The following is a 22744-nucleotide window of genomic DNA, read 5'->3' as shown; positions in this document are numbered from 1 at the left end:
TCCCCCCAGTCCCTCCCTTCTTCCTGGGCTCAACTTCATTCCTGATTTTCTCTACCTTCTTCTCCCTGAGCAGTGTAAAGGAACTGCTGTTAGGAGTTGTAGTCAATTCATCACGTGTTGTCTTTTTCACTTGTTCCTCCTCAGGTGGAGCACTCCTCACACTCTTCCCCTGCTCCAGTGTGGGGTCCCTCCAACAAGAGACAGTCCTCCACAAACTTCTGCAATGTGGGTCCTTCCCAAGGGCTGGAGTTTTTCACAAACTTCCATGGGGTGCAGTCCTTCAGGAACAGGCTGCTCGAGCATGAGTTCCCCCGGGGGGTCACAAGTCTTTCTAACAAACCTCATGGGCTCCTCTCTCCATGAGTCTGCAGGTTCTGCCAGGAGCCTGCTCCAGCACAGGCTTCCCATGGGCTCACAGACTCCTTTGTGCACCCATCTGCTCTGATGGTCTGTGGGTGGATCTCTCCTCCACCATGGACCTCCATGGGCTGCAGGGGCACATCTGCTTCACCATGGTGTGCACCACGGGCTGCAGGGATGCCTGGAGCAGCCCCTTCCCTTCCTTCTTCATAGACCTTGGTGTCTGCAGGGCTATTTATCTCACATATTCTCACTCCCCTCTCCAGCTGCAATTGTGTGTTTTCCTCCCTCCCCTTCTTAAATAAGCTATCCCAGAGGTGGTGCCATCGTTGCTGATGGGCTCAGCCTTGGCCAGCAGTGGGTCCATCCTCGAGCCAGTGGACATTGGCTATAATGGACATGGGGGAAGTTTCTGGCACCCCTGTAGCACCACAGCTACCAAAACCTTGCCATGCAAACATGATACAATGGGATAAAGCTGTGCTATTCTAACTAGATGGTGCTGGATCAGGTGTCATTCATCCCTGCCACTGCCCACTGTCAGTGGCTGCTCTGACAGAAATGTGCCTCTCCATGCTGGTGGTCTACCAGTGCAGAGACCTCCATGGTGCTCATGCTTACAGTAGCACAGCCTGAAACATGCACTTTGGACATTATTATTAATCCATGAGCAGTGTCATCCACATGTATTGCACCCTACCTCCCAAAGGGTCTTTGTGTTACTAGAGGGGTAAGAAGACTAATAATCTAGAAGTCACAGGCAGGAAAGGGAAAAGTTTACTTACCGGATATATTAAGGATCAGCAGATTTTTTGGAGTGGGAGTGTACATGTGGGGAGAAATTTAAACAGGCACAAAACTCAAGGGTATGATTAACTAGGGCATTAACTAACAGCATCTCTGACCACATAGGCAGAGAAGTGCCTGCAGCTTATCAGGTGGACAAAGAAAGGGAAGGAGGCTCTTTTTCCATCTCATCCCCAAATAAATAGGTTGCCTGACTTCTGTCTCTGTCACCTGTGGCTTTATAAAGGTTTGCATCAGTACTGTCTGCTCCAAATGGACACTTTCAGCTGTATGACCAGGACCTTTTCTGAGTCCAAATTTTCACCACAACCAAGGCATTGAATTCCCACTATTGTGATTGTGCTTGTAGTAAGAGTTCTGGAGGACACACACAGAGGAGGGCAGGCTGATGTGTTTCTGCAGGATATCCAAGAGGTAACTCAGTACATTTAATATGAGTTGCATAGGTCAGTACCGGAATAGGTACTCCCACTGGAGAAGAAGAGGCGTCTTCCAGGTGAACTAATCCAGAAACACTCTTCAGTGTTCTTGTTGCTTCAGGATAGCAAGGAGTGTGTCTGCACTACCTTTTAAAAGTCTTAAAAAAATTAGATACACATGCTTTTAACTGACATGTATTTATCCCCATAAGATTTTAGAGATCCATTCTGGATATTTTCAGTACTTGTGCTCAATTGTAGTGGGAAGCAGTGAACTACAGCCTGTGATGGGATGCTTCAAGAGCTGCCTTGTTGTTTGCCCATCTGAGCAAATGAGTTTCTTGCAGTGCACAAATCTTGACTGCATTGTCTTTTGCCCAGGGTAACATGTCCTCAGAGGCAGATCTGGATAGCAAAAAGTTAGTTCCAAGCAGAAGGCTAAGGTCAGTAGTTAAGTGAAACTTAACGTGTTCCACCTCAGGTCAGTTGTTATGTGAAACTTAAATGCCATGCAGCTGGTACCCCGCCATTCATAGTGGAATGAACTTCACTTTCTACCACTTGTAGACTCCCATTAAATATTTAGCAATTGAGGAGGACAAAAGCAGGAGCTATAGGTATTATGGGATGGAGAGCCTGCTGCTGCAGAGGGACAACTGCACACTGCTGCTCATGCAGCTTCAGTGGAGACTTACAGTGCTTGAAACCACTCGGGAATGTTTTGAGGAGGGAGCTTTCTGGTTTTGGCCCAGCAAAACTTTTTTTTTAGGGTGCTCCTACCTAACTTTCAGACAGCCAAAACCCACCTTAGTTATCAGGTCTAAGGGCTCATTTTGTCTTTATCTGGACCTCTTCTGTTCTCCTCATCTGCTCACTGTGCTTGGTCCCAGTGGTAAGGTAAGCATTTAATCCCAGGTGCTGATCTGTTAGCTTTTAAGAAAAATGGGAGTTATCTGAGTGGGCATAAAGAGAAGAATCCCTGAACTAATTTACCTGGTTTTGCTGAACTCTCTTTAGAAACTTAATCCCATCTTCCTTTGTTAGGTTTTAGCTAGAAAAAATACACTTCTGGGGCTGCTCTCCTTCAAGACCTTGTCTTCTTATTTCACAAAATAATGGCAGAGAGAAATGGTAGTACCTGCCCTACTGCAATGTGGTTTACCTTCTACTTTGCAAAGGTTTAGGAACCTTGCTCTCTGCTGGACAGTTAAATCCCAGAGCCCAGAGGACAGAGTCCAGCATTGCATTCTGTCGTGTTGCCTCTTCTTTCAGTTTCAGGCTGAGTTCCTTTACATTCTCTGTCTTCATGGACACAGAGGGGTAGATGTTTTGCACATGTGCCTGAGTTATGCTTGAAAAGCATTAAACTGTGAACTTCAGGCACTCAAAAAAATGTGTATCCATGACATCACAGTGCACACATTTGGCTACAAAACCTTCTCAAGAAGCTGGTTAAATTCTTAAAGCAGTTAAATACTCATTACCTGAACACATTTAGCTATGTTCTACCTGAGTTAAAGCCACAGAGGTTAAAAGGCAACCCCTGTGAATCAAGGGTGAGTTAACAGGAGCCTGTAAGAAGCAAAATACCTAAACACTTCTTGGAAACTTTTTGGAAACACTTTTTGGTCATAACTGTAGGAAACCTTCAGCAGTAACAAAAATATTTCTGTTGCTCCTGTTGAAACTTGCTAATGTGCATTTCCAGCTTGTGGTTACAAGAATGAAAACCAGTTTTAGCAAATAAACAGAAGAGCCTTGCTGCACTTTCTGCAAGGCATCAAATGAATAGGAGGGCAGAAAGGGTGACACTGTCCTTGGGTCCCAAAGCGCAGACTGCACCTGGGGGCTGCATTTCACACAGCAGCAGCTGCTCAAACCTGGGTCACTGCATCTTTGTGAGCAAGGCTGCGGAGTACTGGCCACTGCTGAGCAGAACAGGTGAACAGAACCATCAGGAAGGAAACATTATGTGTCATTTATGGGATTACACCCAAAATGTTTGAGTGGCTTTTTATTGACAAATCCTAAACAATGCAAATGCAAAACAAGTATCTCACAGTGTGCTTTTATTATTTTTTCACAATATAAACTAGACAGACATGGAAAGTTTAATGGCAGCATGTTCTTATAACATTTTAAAGACAAAGAACAACATAATCATATTAAATGATGATAAACTGACAAACTACATTACCATACATACATCATCCAAAGGTACTGGATAAACAATATCTGCTTATGTACATTTATGCTGGTGATAATTAAAATTCAAATATTCAGAAGAAAAGGAAAAAAAACTGCTATTTAAATTATAAAAATATATAGTTTTTGTGTGGAACTCTTAATGCTGTATTACTTTTTGAAGATAATTTCTTTGTGTGATGAAGCTGCATTAACTTAGTATAGAAGTGTAATTTAAATGAAATACAGATTAAATTAGCTCTTTTGTCTACCTTGCATTTAGCCTTGTTGGAAAGAGAGATAGGAACAAAAAATAAAGCTGGACTTTTGCAATGAGAAAGAAATTTTATACCCATAAATTAAAATATGTATAATTTTTCATATAGTACTGAGCCATAACCTTGTAATAGAAATAAATCATTTTGTTAGTTTGTTCAGAGATAGAGAGAGGAAAAAGAAGAAAGGCTTTAAACATGCTACTTCACGATACTTTAATCAATAGGTTTGTGAAGTGCAGGTGCACAGCTAAGCAGTGTCATGCTCCAGGGTCAAAGCATGAAGTCCAGACTCTCGCTGCCTCAGCTGGGGAGACTGGGTGGACTGGGACCGTGTTCTCTGAACTGCATCACCTTCGTGTTACCTTTGCACATCTGGTTTCAGACTTCTTTTTTCATAATTGCTCCTTCTTAGTGCAAAACTACTCAGGCTATATAATCCCCAATCATAACAGCAAACTGATGAACTTTTACAGACTAGATAATTTTACAATAATTTACCTGTAATTTTGTAATTGCAGATTTTTAGTAATCATAGCCATGTAGTGCACACATTTGTAGCTGCTTTTAGTTAACAGATATTTTCAGACCATCTTGAGTGAACTCCTGCAACATGAAGATTTTCTTACATACCAATGTCATTCTCCATATCTTCCAGCTCCCTTTCTCATCTCTATATGTATATCCCTGTTACCTCGACAGCCCCATTAGTCCTTTGGTGGATCCAGTGCTTGTTCCATTAAGATATGTCATCTGTATCACCTCTAATTTCAGAATACTTTTGCACAGTTTTTTCATCTGTTCCTAAGTAACTGATTTATGACAGATCTCAGGTGATCCTACAGATTATTTTTTCAGAAGCAAAATACTTTTCTTCATTATTTTCTTAAAAAATAGAGTGAAAAAGAATTAAGGACACCTAAGCTGAATATAGCAAAACCCAGTACTTCTCTTTGATGCCTATGCATTTGCTGTTTTTAAAAAGTATTAACAAAGTTCTATAGTGAAAAATAATTCTGGGGTCTCGGCAAGCTTTTTCTCTGCCCTTATATCATCCTTTTTCAAGGGAAAGGATGAAAGATAAACAAATTCCAGGTAGCACTCATCTTTAACCAGGGAGATGGTTCAGTGATCTCTATTTCCCTCCACTTCTGACCTCTTCCTTCCTTTTTGATCTCTGGTTCTCTATACCTAAACACTTCAGAAGTGTCCCTCTTTTTAATGTTTTTTTCCCCTTTTACAATTTGGATATGGTGGGAGTGGTCAGATGTCTGTGCATACACAGTGACAGAGGATGGGTTTTCACTGAAGTGTGATCTTTGAGCGTGGAAGTCTGTAAGGCATTTTGTGGAGGAAAAAAATCTTACATGGAAGTGTAACGAAGAGTAGGAAAGACAGGAATTATTGCAAAAGAAATGCAGGAATGAGAAGAGAGGATTTTATTTAAGAAGTTCAAGCTTTTATATACATTCAATGTTTCTAAATGTTTTCTTAATAAATGTATTATCAACTATCATTATACCTAATGCAGCCACAATACTGTACTATTCTGCAGTCAGGATGGGAAAACTCCATCAGCTCTTTAATAAAATAAAATCGTCAACAGTCATCATGACTCTTCTCTTTGCCTGGTACTAACAAATACACTGGGAAGTCCAGTGAGTAGACACAAGAGAACACAAAATCCTCAGTATTCATTTAATTGTGTATCATGTGTCGTCTTCATATTATTTCTAAAGCAGCTTAAAAAAACTTTAGCCATTGGAAGGTATTAAAAACCAAAACCCCATTAAAATTATCCTGGTATTATAGCAGCACTGGAATTGATATTTTTTACTACTTTTGACAATGTAAACCTTTAATAAAACAAACAATGTTGAAACAATTTGAGGTCTAATAGTTCATAAACTTTAATGGGCATATGGGCACAAATTGAAACGAAGACTAGATTGTGAAATGAAACATAAGCTCAATAGCAGCCAATTCCAGTTGTGCAATTGGCTGCAAACAAATTCAGTTTGTAAGCTGAGATAAAAAACAAAGCCCACACTCAATCCACAATACTCCTCAGTTCCTCTGATTTGAAATATTTTTCATAAAACCCCTACATGACCATGCCCACTTCTTAGAGAAGCACTCTGAAAGCACTGCAGTACTATTTGTCTGATGATGGGATTTTTCCTTTTCCTTTAATCAAGCATAGTTCACATTTTTGTCTTCTTAGAAATATTTCCTTTCTACATTTCTATAAAATTAAGTAATTTCAAATCTGAAATGTAAGCTTGCCCCATCTTTGCTCATACAAAGTGTAGGTGCCACGACTAAATAGCAGTAAAAATGCTGAGATGTACAACTCTTAAAAAAACCAACCAAACATAAAAGCAGCTTTGAAGACACAATATCAACTACAGCCTTAACATTGAACATATTACATTCCCGAGTTACTGGAGATATTTTGCATATAATGCCACAAAGTTATTCAGCTGAAATCTTGAGGTTGGAGCTACAGTTTATTCACTGTGTGTTTTTCACCCTTTGAGCACTTATGTATTGTACGGTACATTTTATCCAGAACTTTACAAACTTTCCTTTTATATCTGGACATCCATTTACCCACAAATCCCACATTTCAAAAGTTTCATAGAAAAAATAGAAGCGCAGGATTTAAAATGTTTGAAGCTGGACATTTCCATGCCTCAGAGCAGCCCCTGGGACTCGATGCTTCAGAGTCTTCGGTTTCCAGGGGACTCCTGGCCCCCGTTGAGCTCAGGGAAAGCCATGCTTTGAACACAGGTCTGTTTATAAAACTGTGTTATGTACTCTGTGTTATTTCACATGCGTTGCGTTTTGTAACAGGAGCAGATGACTTCACGCCTCCCCCTCCCCCTTTTCCTTCACCCTATTTTCACTTGAGATGACAGTAGGCACCTGCACAAGAGAGGTGTCGAAGTCTCTGTCCAGAGAGAGGATTTTGAGTTTCTTCATCAGCTTTTCTTCTGTAGAAAGTCTTAGGAGACTATTCGCATGAAAATATTTTGAGGGCGAGGGGCAGGATGATAAATCTCACTTTCCTTTCCTGTTATGAATATGAACTAGATTTTGGTGTCCAGTTTGATAAACAAGGATAGTCAGAGCTAATCTGTAACTTAGCTGAGGTCTGCTTTTTGCCAAATAAAATTAAGATCTTTTTCAACTTTCAGGGATTTAGAGACCACATCTAATTGGTTTCAAACCCCCAGAGGAACTCTGTAAGTAAGCAGGATTAGTTGCAGATATGAGCCCACTAAAGTGGGACACAGGTCAGGTCTTCAGACTCCAGCTCTGCTCTGTTGAAGCAGGCACTTAAGGTCTCCTGATGTTTCTGTGTCAGTAGCCACAAAAAACATTTTGCTGCTGAGAAAATCATTGGAACAGCAATTTCCTGCGAGCCCCAAAGATTTAACTTCACACTTCTATTAAAAAAAAAAAAAGTTGACATGTGTTATGTGGGTATTGTGATTATGATGTGATGGCACAGCTGGTAACTTGAAAACACGTGTTTAAAAGGCATAGGCAATCATATTTCCAACTGTTCTCCTGTAGGGATAGCAGAGTGTCCTTCAAGAAGTTTCTGTCTTGACTCCACATATGTACCATGTTGAATTGTTTACTACATCAGTTCTTGCCAGCAGGACAGGGTGAGAACATTGTTCATGCTGACCTTGTCTCTCAAATCCCTCCCAGAAAATGCTAGGAAATTCAACACAATTTGGCAGTTTTTAGCAGCTCAAGTAACTGCCCTTGTAAGTGTAAGCAGGTAGGTCTTTGTCAGTATATTCGCTCTTCAGAGATAAAATAATCCAGCCAGCGGCATTAATTAAAAAAAAAAAAAGTAAAATACTCTGGGGCTCATTAAAGTTAAGAATAACAACATGATGTGATGACAGATACAACTTGCTGAGGTTCTGAAAATAGCAGGTTAAAATGTAAATATCTTTTAATAAATAATTTTCCGGCAATGTAAAAATAAATGATATTTCCTTTGGCAGTAATAGCTGATTTAATCTTTTGCTGGGAAGTTGCTTTGCTCATAAAATATCATTGTGCTACAGAAAAAAAAATATTATTTTGTTGTTTTGAAAGACTTTTGTAATCCACAATAAACTGGGTGACTCTACTTATGTCCGAGATAAGCGCCAAGAGTGATGCAAGCTCCCACCAGAACCAGACTCAGGATAGTCTTCAGAGAGATCCAGGAGAAATCGAACAAAGGCCTCATACCATTACCATACAACTCCACAAAGGCATCCTAGAAAGGGAAATAGTGAGAAAAGGAATATCAGAATTGCAGTTACTGTTTTTTTGGGGGGGACAAGGGGAATGGGGAAAGAGAGGCAACTTCTTCACCCTCAGGGGTCACCCCACAATCCTGCTGGCACAAGAAGACCACACAAACCTATTAAAATAGTGATTTGGGAGGTCTGTTTTGTGTGCTTAAAAAAAAGTTCTCCTACCTATTTCTTTATAAATATTGCTGAAATTACTTACGGTTGTGACTTCTGCTTTAGGCGCACCCAGTCTAACAGAAAAGACAGAACCAGCATTTTAAAATATAAGTTACCACTATTTTGGGTCCTAAATGTTGTCTATCCAAACACACACAAAGGAAGTAGATGAACCTTCATTCTCCAAATCTTTCATTTCCACTGGATAAGGAGCATCTATATTGCAGGTCAACTTCATTGAAAATAAGGCAGTATTTATTTGGTTCCCTGGGGATGGGCTCAGAAGACTTTGTCATCTTAGCCACAAATGTTTCTTCCATATGAACTGAAGGTGTTAGGGTTGTGTTACACCTATGATAATCTTTCACAACTGTCACCAAAAAGGGTGATGCCATGGTCCAGTGCTCCAGGAAAATCTGGTCATGCACGTAGGCACCAAATGGAAAAGCTGTTTAAATAGCAAAGATAAAGTTTTTGTGACTTATAAATACAGTGGGATATGACTGGGCAAATGACTGGATTGGTGATACTCTGCACATAATGCCTTTCTTTCAGGCTGCAATTCCTAACGAGCATGACGCTTCAGGGCATTCCTCAGAGACAGATAAATCATACTGTACGGCACGAAAGCAGTAAATAGCCAAGCTGAATGACTTTAAAAATGTGACAAAACTGATAGCATCATTTATGGCAACTCTTTTACTGTGCTGCCAATTAAGGTATGCTCCCAAGCTATTGCAATAAGCCCATGAAACAGCTATCTAACGTGACAGTTTCTGTCTCTACTTTTAATATCCTAGACTTCCCATTTTTGGTAGAAGATCACATTCTCTATTAAAGTTATAGTGCCTAGCTGTTTTGCAATGTTATTATGCTAGGAGTTGACCCGTCTTCTAATAATGCCTATCTGTCTTCTAATAATGCATATATTGTAATGGTTTACAGCAGAAACTGAGGAGAGAAAGGTGTCCATTATTAATGTAAACCTTCCAACCGAGTTAATGACAATCAAATTCTGTAGTAAAATTAGCTTCCCTCATCAGGCATCTCCAGTTATCGTCAGAAGAAGCGTGTTTGTGGCTTTACCACGAGAGGGCGTGTAAGGATTTTTAATATTCTGACTTCTATTCACTAGACGCTGAGTGAGATTCAAATAAATAATAGATATTTGCTTCCAAAATGTGTTATTGCATTAAGTACTATTGGTGCATGTTGTAGGTCAGAGTGAATGTAAGTAGGTAAGGCTTGATAGCAGAACAGCCACAGGCTCTGGCCAAGCGAGTGACGTGAAAGCACGTCTGCCTCTTGCTATTTCTCAGCTCAGCTTGTTCCTCTAGGCAATCATTTTCCAACTTGGGTTTCCAAAGGTATATTCTTAAGTGAAAGCAGCTTAACCTTTTGTGGGGAGGATAGAATGTTTTAATGCAAACTCTTAATTTCAGAGAGAAATTGGCAACTTTTGCTTAGCTGCCTGTTTTTTGACATAGACATTTGCAAACTCTGGCCTTAATATTCTGCTGTGCTGTTGCAGAGCTGAAAAAGCACACTCAGTTTGCTGCGCAGCTCTTTGGAAAGTTGCTTTTATTTCTCCTTAAGGCTATGAAGTAACACAATATCCTAAAATGTTACAGACTGGGCTAAATCCTGTTGTCGCCAGTACAGACTCAGTGACTTCCACAGGAGCCTTCTCTGTATAGGGAGTTCAAGATCAGCCTTATAAAAATACAACAAGGGTAAAGTTCAACACTTGGTGATATTATTATGGGTCGAAAAGAGAGGAAATGAAAAAAAAAAAACCTCATGGAAACACAAGTCATGTGAAAACATTTAAATGTTAAGGTTTTCATGGTTTCTTTCTGTGGGGAAGGTCTCACTTCTGTATATTCATGACAGTGTATGCATACACAGTATCAATATCAAAATGAGTGTATTTTGTGTTTCCCTTCTATCCCAGTTTAGGAACATTCCTCCCAGTTTTTCTGTGAGACCATTTCCAATGATTCCATAGAGCTTCTGGTACTGGGTATGGGAGATGGACAGAGGAGAACAGTAAAACTTGGACACCAGACAAAAATATGGCATAACCTATGGCTCAAAAGAAGAATGTTAACAAAAAATGTGCAGCATGCAGTACTTTTTTGTCCGAGATTACTACAACAATAACATGAACCCAACCTAATGGTGTCTGCACTATATATTACAAGTAGCTCTTTATGATCGTTCCCCCTCCCCTTCTCAAACATTCTGATTAGACCTATTTCCGAAGCTTGTTTGAACAGCCTGTCACTATTTGTTTAAGTTTCAAACCTGTTTTAAATAAACACATGTCCATTTTATGTACTAAAACAAGGGGGGTGGGAGGAGGGAAGTATGACCCGTTGCTGAAAACTATTTTAGCACAAAGAGAACCCTAAACAGAATTTTAACCTTTCATAAGGTTTTGTCTTCTGTAAACCCATGTATTTGTCACTGGATTTTTGTCACCTAAACTGCTCTGTTTAAAATAAAAGAATCTCAGCTAAAATAAATAAGATTAGGAAAATTGTTTGAAACACTCTATGTCCTTTGAAAAGCACTCTTTATAATGAAAGCAAGGGTCCCCTTGGCAAATAGACCGAGGCAAGTTCTGGCTTGGTCAACCTTTCTGGAAGTCTTACACAATTGGAAAGAAAATCATTGCAGACCTTGCTTTTAAGACCATCAAAATTTAATGGGAACTTATATCCTGGATGTAAAATTATATCAGGGCTGTTAAAAATTATATGGAAAAGAACTCTTCATTCAGTTCTGTAACTTTTTAAAAAGCCATTTCTTAAGAAGCTTTTATTAAGTCAAATCAGTCTGTTGCTGATTTACTGTGCAAATTTGTGTTGACTGTTTCTGTGAAGCAAGAAAGGTGGTGGTGGTGAAGGGAAAGATGCTCTGCCTGAGCTCCTCTTAGGCACCAAAGCTCCTGAGATGCCTGCTTCACCTTGCCTCCTTTGACTGGAAGCCATGAGGATTGCCCCAAGGGCACCCCTCACTGCCTTCTTGCCCATTGGACTGTATGTAGGGAGGACAGAGCATGCTCCTGGCCAGAGTTCCAGGGATTTGCAGGGAGCCTAGGACAGAAGTGAAATTCGTCACTCTGGGAGGATTAGGAGGTGTAATAGTGCACTGAGTCAGGGCAGTCTCAAAACAAAGAGATCACACTATCCCACTCTTCTGCTGGCCCAAATTTGGCAGCTCTGGTCCAAGAAACAAATGTCATTAATTACACGGGCATCCTTTGCTTGTGGAATGAGCCAATTTTGTTCAGCCTCGGTCCTTCCGCAGCTCAGCTTGCACCCCAGCCCGAGAGGCAAGGCACAGCTCCTCGGCCACAGAGGAGGACGTGCTGCCCACAGGCTGAGTCCAGAGCAGCATTATGGATCTGACAGCTCCTCACCAGAAATGTGGAGGGAGAAGGCAATTTCTGCATTTCTGCCTGGCATTTCTGACCGAGGGGGCGGCGGGGAGAGCAAACATGAGGAAGTAAACGCTTCCTTTTTCTACCTGAATCAAACAGCTGGTGAGGAAGTGACTTTATTTCCCTCGTTATCATTGGTTTGGCAGGATATCCTCTTGAGCCACACATTGTATTGAATGAAGAGCCAGAGAGACTTCCATTTTACTGTACGGGAATTGCCTCGCAGCTATTTTACGCTGCCCTCTCTGTGACTCCAAAACAAACAAACAAACAAACACTCACTAGCCTCCCAGCTTTTGAAGAAACTTGCACGGGTGTGAACAAGGCCAGTTTGCCATCCACTGCGGGGCAGGAGAGGGAATAGCACACACTCTGATGCCAAGGTTTGGCAGCTGAATGACTTTTACCTCACCCCTGCCTCCACACGAATGACATAAATTCTCATAAAAGCTTTTGTTCCCGCATGGTAACTCATTTCAGAAAGAGTTTGGGGAGGGAGGGAGGGGGGAAGGGAGGGAGGGGGTGGACAGAGCTGGTTAAATTGTCCCATGTTTTCTATGCCGTGAAACCTCATTAAAATGTCATCTTGCAGCTAACAAGAAAAGTTCTTGGAACACAAAAAGTAGACAAATGTGTAACTGTTCTTTTCCCAAAGAGTTTATGAGTCTTTCATGCAAGCCTAAATCGTGAGTACAAATAAGGGCAGCTCAGCCCCTGGCTGTGCTGTGCTGTGCTGAGGTGTGGTGTTTCACAAGGCCCATATCTTTAGAGAGGCTGATATCCTTTTACACCTGGGAGTGCCGACATGCTGGCAGTCCTGCCAGGTGCACATTAACAAATTATAATGGGAAGGAAAAGAAGGTGTCACCACATAAACCCTGCTGATCATGGAAAAAGAACCTGCCTGGGGAGTGGTTTTGGCATGTGAACCCCTGAACCGATTTCCATCTGGGTTTTTTTCTTTCCCTCTTCACCTTTGCTCATGGTAGGCATTGGGTCTATTTTGGAGACACGGTTCAGTGGTGAACTGAGCAGTGCTAGATTAATGGTTGGACTTGATGATGTTAGAGGTCTTGTCCAACCTGGTATGATTCTATGATTCTGTTTTGAATTCTCTGTTTCTGCATGACCTGACACAGTCTTAGGTCTGCAGCTGATGTATTAGATGCTGGCGGCAAACAATTTTTTATTTTGTTTCTACAGTGTCGTCTGAGGTTTCTGACTTTGAACAAAACTAGTTTTCATCACAGTAGTCTTGCCTAACTTCTTTGTTCCTTATCCTTACTATCTATTTGTATAAATTCCTACATCAGTGAGCCTGTGATTTTGGGGCTCTCACTGTAAGGCTCTGTGAACTGGCATTAGTAGAAATAGTATTTGCATGACTGACTAAACATGTCAGTCAGATGGAGACATCTAAGGAGCAAGGACTGACTGTGGTTAGGTTTGCTCATGAAAAGTGATGCATAGGCTTAGAAATATATAAATGTGAGTAGTTACAGTAATGGTGATGACTAGTCCTCCTGTCTATGCTCCTGAAGAGTGACCCTTCTGGCAGGTAGGTTTTCTCTAGACCCCTGTGGGATGAAGGGTAAATCCAGGCTTTGAGGAATAGTCAGGCCACATCTTTAAACACAGGATTTGTAAGGTGTTGATCATTCAGCTTGGATAGAAATCCATCCGGTGTTCAGACTAGGCCACATTCTTGTCAAACCAAGTCAGCATGAGAACTGTTTCAGTAATTTAGTCTTGGCATCTCTATTTAATTCATTTAGACGTGGTTCTGCAATATGCAAAAGCCCAGACCTAATGGAGGCTGCCTCGTTCTCTTATTCCTGGAAAGGCCCACACTATAAAATGAGGTATTTCTGGCATTAGGAAAACAGCTGTAATGTCAGTGCAGCATCTAGCTGTGTTGATATTTGATGGGTGCCACTTCTGAGGGAGCACTTTTAGCAATTATGAGAAAAAGAAGGCAAGAAGGCCTTCTGGACAAAATACTGTGTTCAAGCAACACAGTCAAAGCTGCTCTATTTGATCCTTCCCAAATTTGAGATCTTTTGTAGGTTGATAGTCCTGCTCAAATAATTTGCTGCTTTATTTGATTTTATGAAGGTATCTTACTTGGAGTGCTAGAGATTGTTCTACCTAGAAAACAAATGTGTCCCCACACATGAATCTCAGTTGCACTAAAACCGAGTCATCAGTGGGCCATATTCTTCCCCAAATTATCAAACCCATTCTAAAGAGTTTACATTCCCATGCAACAGTAAATTTATTTGTGGATTTGTGAATCCCTTTGAAGGAGAGAGAAAGTGTCACAGAGCTGCTGGGGAGACTCATCTCGTGCTGTAACGTCGCTCTTTACCTGCATCCTCCGAAAAGAGGCTGGATGCATTAAGACCCTTGTCAAATCTTCAAGAATGGCTTAAAAAAATAACTTGAATGTCAATGCAGGCCTGTTTTTCCCTAAATCTTACTTAAATTCTCTGTCTTGTTTGTAACTGGCTTTCTATATGAGTGCCCTTATCCTGCAAATAGCCCAGCTAATTTAAAAGCGCAGCTCTGAAGATTTGTCTACAGTGGATGCTGCACTGACAGCAGAGGGAAATGTGAACACATCCCCCAATACATTCCCTGCCTGCTCCAGCTGCCTGGGCTGTTCTTGAGCTGCCACAGAAGAGTTAAATCACATAAGTGCCTGGGAAATGGGAAATGAAAGTAGCTGCTTGTACAAGTGCTCAGGGGGCTGTGGCACAGTGTCTGTCCTCCAGGCCACCGAGGCTTTAATTTAACCAGCACATCCAGCAGTGCCGGGCTCAAGGCACAGGTATGAGCAGAGGCAGAGAGAGGACAGCAAGGTGGCAAAGCTGTCAGCCTGGGGAGGGACCTAGCTCAGGGTGGCCTTTCCCAGAAAAGGCTGAGTGCACATGTGAACCAGACGAAATCCAACTGGTCTGAGCAGGTTGTCCCATCGACTGTGCCACGAGGGACCAGTCATGCGTTTTTCTGCTGCCTGTTTTAACATCCCTCAGGGATATGCTCCATCTCATGTTTGTTGTTTCAACACTCAGTTCTGATCCAAACTCCTTCGACTTGACAAACTCATGCTTAGCATTAAGCAAGAGTAGCACAGAGCTGGAGTGGTGGCCTGGCTGTTTCATGGTGCTCCATGGTGCTCCATGGTGCTCCAGCAGCAAGAGGCCATGCAGAAGTGCCAACCAATCCTCATGTGACTTGAGGCAGGCACTTGTTTTTTTCATAAATCTTGTGACAAGCAACTGATTTATAGGGCCTGTGAGACAACACAGCTAACATTACGCTAAAGTAACCTCATGATAAATCCGTAATTTAATGAGTAAGTGCAAAAAAAGGCCATGCTGTAGACTTCAATGGACAGTTGCATTTCTACCACCAGCCACCTGGAAAATACAAATTTACCCATGTGTTTTCTTTGGCAGCCTACACCTCATTAGTGGCTCAGACCATTTCTGCTCACCTGAAAAAGCCTTATTTGAGGCAGAGAAGAGGCAGCATTTTTTGGTCATTTCTGTCTTTTGCCATTTCCTAAGTCAGGCCTCCCACCAGGAGCTGTGGGAGGCAGACAGGTCCTGGCAGTCTGATGGAACGCTGAAAATTCTTCCCTTCCAATGTGGTGCATGTGAGAATGGGGCCTCTTGGTGTCTCGCTCCATGCTCTCATCAATTCACAGCTAAGTGATAATGGGAAATTAAAATAAGGGGAAGGTCTCTGCTCAGAAGAGATTGTTTTTAAATGGGTGCCTTCCCCCATCCCACTTTTTGTTCTTTCTGTCCTTTTCATCACTTGCACAAAAATGTTTCTCTGGTAGAGAAACTAAGGGTGAAGGAACAGGGAAAGGAATGAGCAGAGTCTGCATAGACTGAGGCAATTAGAAATTTGAACAAAATTAACTAATTGGGACAGAAGAAAACTGTTGTCAAAAAAGCTGAAATTTTAAGCCAAGACAGCTTTATGTGTTGCTTGCTGTATAGATTGGGGGGGGGGGGGGGGGGGGACTCATAGGTTAAAGTGGGCTGGTATATCTTCCATTTTTGGGTTCATCCAGAAAGTCCTTTGGTAAATGTTATCAGGTAAGAGCTAACAAGGACCACTTGAAAAAAAAGGACCAGTAAGAGTGTAAGAATACAAGCCAAGTCAGAGTAAAGGACTTTGTTTTGCTATTCAAAACAGCTCAAATTAGTTTGCATACACAGTTGTAATTCATTAACTATGACCAATAGATTTATTTAAATGCCACCCAACAAAACCAAAATATGAGGACCTAATAAAAGGCAAACCTCTCGACCTCCAAAACCAACACCAAAACATACAACAGGCATCCTGCAGAAGAACTGGGATCTTCTCCTATTCAAAGTACCACCAGGATGTTGGAAGGCAACACACTCCTATCCGTATCTATACTTTAATTCTTCTGTAACAAGAAATAATGTCTTGATGATATGAGAAAGGGCACAAATTCTGCATATTTCCTTTTAGCAGAAAGCTTTAAAACTGAAAAATATTGGACACTGGTAGCAGGAGAAAAAATGCTCTTCTTTAAGTAATTCAGGGTCTTTGCTGGTGTCACTGTTCTGGCCCTATTCCTTGATGGAAACATGGCTTATACCAGCTGCAGCAGTCTGCCAGCATGGCTGAAGTACCTCCCAAACAATGTGAGTTACACTGGCAAAAGGACTTCTCTCTGGTCTAAGTCTACGTAAGTCTCCATAGTGGGGAAGGGAATCATGCCAAAATAGCTATCTTTGTAGGCTAGGGATGTGATTTTTTCCCCATGAGATAGTTGTGCTGGCCAGACTTTGTCATGTAGACCCTAGGAATTTTTATTTGCAAAATAAGACTGTAATTTATTTTAACCAGATGTTCAGCACTGATCTGTGTCTGTGCATTCACAGCACACTCCAAGTAATTTTCACTGTGAAAGACATATACCTTGGACACTGGTAAGATTTTAAAAACATAATGCTGAAGCTTTAAGACTGTGGTGGGCTTTCCTCTCTTTTTGTTGGTAATGGGTAGCTCCCAATGAAGTAAGCCGGTGTTCTGGGTGTTGAGTTTTGCTCCTATCAATCAGATTCCCCACAGGCCCTGTATGGCAACAGTCTCAGCTCTCCCAGGTATCAGAAATTCACATCAATTGCTGGAGCAAGTCATGCAGTTCCTAATGGTTGCTGGGAGAATAGAGTGAGAGCTGAAATGACCTAGGATCTCTCTTTTCTCAGTAAAAAGCAGGAGGTACAAGTGCCAGTCCTCTGAATAAACAGATCCCTCTTTGTTTTCTTTCATGCCTGGTGTTCTTGAGGGGAGGCAGGGGCTGGTTCTGCTACAGGACAGTGATCATCGGAGTGGTCACGTAGCTGTCACTGGAGCCTGATGTACCAACCACTATCAACAAGTTACACATACACATCCTTGGGAACAGCTGAAATACAGCTTAGCCTGCATTCCTATGGCCAGTCATTCAAAACAGAAACTAAAGGATTTAGCTAACTGCTGCTTTTTTTTTTCATAAGCCTGCGTGTCCTTGCAGATCATTCACAAAGGGCTGCACATTTATATTTCCTGTTGACATCCTTTGAAAGGGAGAATGCCAATGGAAATTTGATCTTTTAATCAACAATTTTTGTGGACAGCAAGTCAGATGAAAATTTATGAAGGATTAAATTCTATCATTGTGACCTTGAACTAAGAGCACAAGGAAGGAGAATGCTGTTAACTTAGGCAGGAAAGATTGGTAATTACTCCATGTGTTGGCATTTGCAAGTAAGTGGAAATTTCATGCAAAATTTCAGATACTCAAAGGAAAGAATATTAAACAAAATCAGGACTGTCAGCCAAGGAAACAAAAAAATCATCACCTATAAAATCGGCCTTGAAAGCTTCCCCAATTTCTAAAATAAATAAGACCCCACAGATCAGAAACCACAGATCAAAACTGATATGAAGTCCTTCATAAATGTCATAATTTATTTTTTTAATACTTCTAAGAGCAGGTGGGAGCACACGGCAGAGCGCAGCTCTACAGAGGGGAAGAGAGAGCTCACCTCTCACTCATCAAGCTACCTCAGGGTCAGGGATAGGGGTGCAAACAGTGAGGGTATATTAGAATAGCACTCTAGGCAGACTGAATATTCCTGCTGTGAAACTAGCACAACCACTGCTCAGAGGCAGCTCCAGAATCCCTGTGCAGCGCTGCCCCGTAGATGTGCCCCGAGGCACTACCAGAGGAAAAATGACGGATCCTGCTCCTGCTTACGGCATTGCCTTCCCCGTAGAGCAGTGTAAGCTGTGGCTCCTGTGCCAGCAGCTGCTGCTGAAAGCCCCGCCTCTGCTGCCCAGCCACTTCAATGTAGCCTCAAGAATTTCATTAACACATTAATCTGCAATTAAAGAGCTGCCCTTGCTTAAGAGCCAGAGGAAGTGATTATAAGAGCTGAGGAATTCATGTGTGGTGGAAGGAGAGGCACTAGATCTGGAAGGAGGTGCAGCAATCATCTAGAGGATGACCACAAGTAACTCCTGTGTGCAACCACCTCCTACTTCTGTCCCTCTTCGGGTGATGTCCCTTGTACATCTCGATGCTATTTTCCTTGGAGTTCTGCCACTGCTGCCAAAAGGCTTCCTCTCCCCCTAGATCTTCCATCACCCATATCTCCTGCTCCTAGCCCGAAGTGGGAAGGCCCAAAGATGGTTTCCATCAGTTTCACATCAACAGGGGCTTCCTGCCACAGTGGTAACTCTCAGCTGGCTCTTTATGGCTAGAATCCGATGTATAAGTGTCATAAACCCACCCAGAAGCTGCCTTCATAACCTCCTATAATTAACTGTTGCTGCTATAAGTTTAGACAAACCCAGGAAATCACACGCAAAATTCTGTCTGATTTGCTATCTAATCATCTTCTATCTAGGTTCTTCTACCACACACATTGCTGTGGTATCTGAGCATCTTGATGCCTGGATGCAAGTCAGATAAACCCTTTTCAAGCTATCTAAAGCTGCAGTCCTGACACTTCTACACTCTTTTTCAGCCCACACTTTTGCTACAAGCAAACTGCAAAGAAGCTTCTTCAAAGATTTGCTGAATGTACCAGCTTCTCCTGTCTTCCTTTCCCAGATAATGTAAGGTTGGGAAATTTGCCAAGCATCATGCTAAACTGAAAGAGACATTCAAATTGCAGTGAGTGCATGAGCCAAGGGAGCCCAGCCTGCCAGAATGTTATTGCAGTGTTCTCAAGAAGTTCTCAGCATTAAGACTTCATTTCATTGTGTGCCTGTCTGGTTAGGAGATGCTCCACTGGAGACCAGAAAGCCATTGCTTCCTCAGTATCAAATACAAGTGTCTCAGCCAGCTACAAACCATTTGTTAGCTTCAAACTTTTGAGTCAGTTTTGTTTCTTTTTCTTTTAAGACTGGAGGCATTTGATCCTGCGGTTACCATCACTTGAAACAAAACTTCTGCTTTCAAGAAGATTTTAGATATACCCTTTTCTGATGACCATAGGATCGAAGCAAGAACACAGACAGGGACCAACAGTCAAAAAGGTGATGAAAAAAAGTGTATTTTTTCTGGATGAGAAATAATAGATATGGGTTTGATTGATTTAAGAACAAGTAAGGGAAGAGAAAAGTTCAGAACTTATCTATACTTTTAACAGTAAAGAAGCAATCCTCCCCACAGGAGGAACCATTTAGACTGATATCAAAGTGTATTCTGACTCATTAACTGAAATATGTTGTGCTGGTGGGACACAGTTGTATCAGCAAGATTTTTTCTGCAGAAGGGTTCATACCACTGTAACTTATATCCATAAAAAAAGTCAGATACATCAGCAACAGGGGCACACAGTAGAGTGCAAACCAGGCATGAAACATAGGGAAGAACATGCAGATCAATGTTTTGGGCTATTTTTCATATCTGTGTTGTAAAAGTTCCTGTATGTCCATAGTGAGAGCAGTTAAAATACAAAGACCCTCCACTCCCATCTATAAAAACACAAACATCAAGAAACTAAAAGAAAAACAAAGCATCTTCCTTTTTTAGGCTATTTACTCCCACAGCTTTAGTCATAGAGTTGGGGGGAGGGGGGTGAGGGAAAGAAGCTGAACTGAGCTGGTAATCACAGCATTAAGTTGATTTAACTATTAGAAAACTTTAATTTCAATGTTCCCCATGGCATTTCTGGTATTTATTTCCTTATTTACTTCTTGAGCCTATTTAATACTTTGACCTGAAGGAAGAAGAATTTGTACAAGCAAGAAGATTAAAGGTTCGAATTAGTTAAAGATGAAGCAAATCTATTGATTCATTACAGGCCACTGTTCTCACTGTCACCAGTGATGCCGTCATGTACTAATGCCATAACGTACTGTCATGTACTATGCTTGAAGAAAAAGGACATTTTCAAGAAAAGGTTATAGATGGCTTTTGATTGGAAAAAAATACACTGCTGCTTTGCATTGTTTTTGTCCTATCCAAATGGCCCTTCTACACATGTAAGAACCGTGAAAGGGTCAGTGATTCTCTTCTCACACCGACCTGACCTTGTAGGTTGGTCTCAGTCTAATTTTGCCATCTGTGTTCACTCCAAAATTATACCTCTGAATTTGCATTCCTTTCACACATTTGAGGGCTTTTCATATGCTTTGTTCATGTAGTTGCTTTCCTTATGGTGCATGTTTCTTCTGCCATTTCTTGTGGGATTCCTTCTTCCTCTGGCTGTTTAACCTTACTTCCTTCATCACTTCTCTTTTCACTATTCAATTTCAGGCATTCGGTGCTGCCTTGCAGAGCTTCCACAAAGCATTTGTCCGTACCCAACTTATGCCTTTCCTTGATGGTATACTGCTTATTCCTGTCTATGGAGCCCAAGTTAGTGGAGACAAATACATGATTGTCATTGTGCCAGCTAATCGTGCTTGAGCCATGGTCCCAGCAGGTTTTAACTGCAGCTGGCTGCTACAATGCTGAGCGTAGCCTAGGTGGATGCAATAGCCAAGTCACCGCAGGCACTGTGCCAAAGGGACTCTTCAAGGTTGTGCTGTGACACAGCAGTAGCCTGCAGCAAGACTGGCCCTGACTAGTACTCAGTGATAGCTCAAGACCCAGCTTGTGACTCAAAGAAACCCAAGTTGAGGTGGTGTTCCTCTAGAAGCAAACAGGAGCTGGGTAGGAATGCTTAAAATAAGGCTTAGTCCAACACCAGTATGCCAGGTTTGCTGTGAAGCCAACACAAAACCATGCTCAGAAAGCAGGGATACCTGGGCACTGTATGGCTGGAGAGCTGCATGCAAAAACCTCCTGTGTGCAAGGCACAGCACACCTGTATGATCTATCAAGGAGCTGGTAGGAGCTGAGCCATGTGAGAAGTTCTCTGAAGGCTTTCACACTCTCGGGAGGAGAAGCATCTCATAAAGCTGTGTTTATTACTTCCCCTCTGGTCAATTTTTAAGGGTAGATTTAGGAGGAGGAAGATGAAGTTGCTCTTTGCTGAATTTTTACATGTTAAAATACATATTTATGTCACAAAGGTTAAAGAAAACAAAAAGAGCATCACCTCAAAGAGGTGAAAGTTCAATCCCTGAACTGCCATCCCGAATTAGGTTTCAGGTACACCTAAATGTTAGTACTCACTGAGTTAGCTACAATCAGTTTGTGATTAATACCCAGGTTAAGAGTAGTTTCTTCCTTCTGTCTCTCACTTTTTCAAGATAGTGTTGTGTCAAGTGTTAAGAAAATTGCTCTTCTAATTTGTGTGCCTCCTGATTTATTTGGCCAGGCTTAGGGGAGCAGCACAAGTCCCTGTTACCACAAATCTGTTAACAATTCTTTTGAGTTCAACAATGCTCATTCTGTTTCCTTTTCTTAAGCTGGATATTAGCAACAAAGACCTGCTAATGTCTTTACTTTTCAAAAGTTGTAAAAATGCTTTGGAATTTCTACTTTAGCATTTATTTATTTGTCTTCAGAGATTCAGTTGCACAGCCCTTCCCACTTACAGTTCAGCTAAATAATGTTCATGTTATCCTTCTATACAGGAGTATTTCCTCTGCCTCTGCGGCCCAGTCTTTCTTTCCTGAAAGAAGGTAGATAATTCTGTTTTTCCACTACATTTCCCTACCACCCATGGCTATTAAAATCATTCTCCATGGCAAAATACTCTGATTGTTCTTTTGCTTTTAAGCTTGTTACATTTATCTAAATAGTTACGCTATTCAACTCCTTTTTCTGATACCTTCCCAGTTTTCCTGAATTCCCTTTTATACATTTACCAAAATTACGACTCTCCAATGGTTGTAATTGGCATCATGTTCTCTGAATTCACAAGACGCTGCCATATATACAGATGTCTTTAATAGACATATCTGACTAATATGTTCCCCAGACGCTCATAACTTCTGGCTTATTTGCAGGATCTACTTCTGTTCTGGTTCTCTCCATTTTCTAGGCTCTCCTCCACTCAGTTACTGTACTCTCTATCTAACAAACCAGATCACCTTCTTGCACAGTCTGTTCTGGCCACACTGAGAACTGGCACAGATCTCACTGCTTCATCAGACTTGCATATGAAACTGGGAACAGCTGAGTCAAAGCCATTTGCCCTTCTTGGACCAGAGTTTTCTGTCGAGCCAAATGATGTTACTTCCCAGACAATTTATCTTACTTACTGGTAAGAAAAGTTCATCCAGTGCCTCATGATATCCATTGTTTTGGCCGAAATTAAGAAGCTT

The 22744-nt window shown here is 41.5% G+C and overlaps 1 protein-coding gene across 1 annotated transcript in view; it reads right to left on the bottom strand.

The window, feature by feature from the left end:
• Positions 1-3638: 3638 nt before the first annotated feature.
• The window catches only part of BCL2 (BCL2 apoptosis regulator), a 96635-nt gene continuing 77529 nt past the window's right edge, over positions 3639-22744 (bottom strand). The window contains exon 2 of the mRNA XM_066559273.1: positions 3639-8333. Coding sequence (XP_066415370.1) covers positions 8199-8333 — 135 coding nt within the window. The 3' untranslated portion in view covers positions 3639-8198. The remainder of the gene's footprint in view (positions 8334-22744) is intronic.

Source organism: Molothrus aeneus, chromosome 1, assembly GCF_037042795.1.
Source record: "Molothrus aeneus isolate 106 chromosome 1, BPBGC_Maene_1.0, whole genome shotgun sequence".
In the NCBI taxonomy this organism is placed as follows: Eukaryota; Metazoa; Chordata; class Aves; order Passeriformes; family Icteridae; genus Molothrus; species Molothrus aeneus.
Note: the sequence above shows the minus strand (reverse complement) of the source record. Positions and strands in the feature narration are given on the sequence as shown.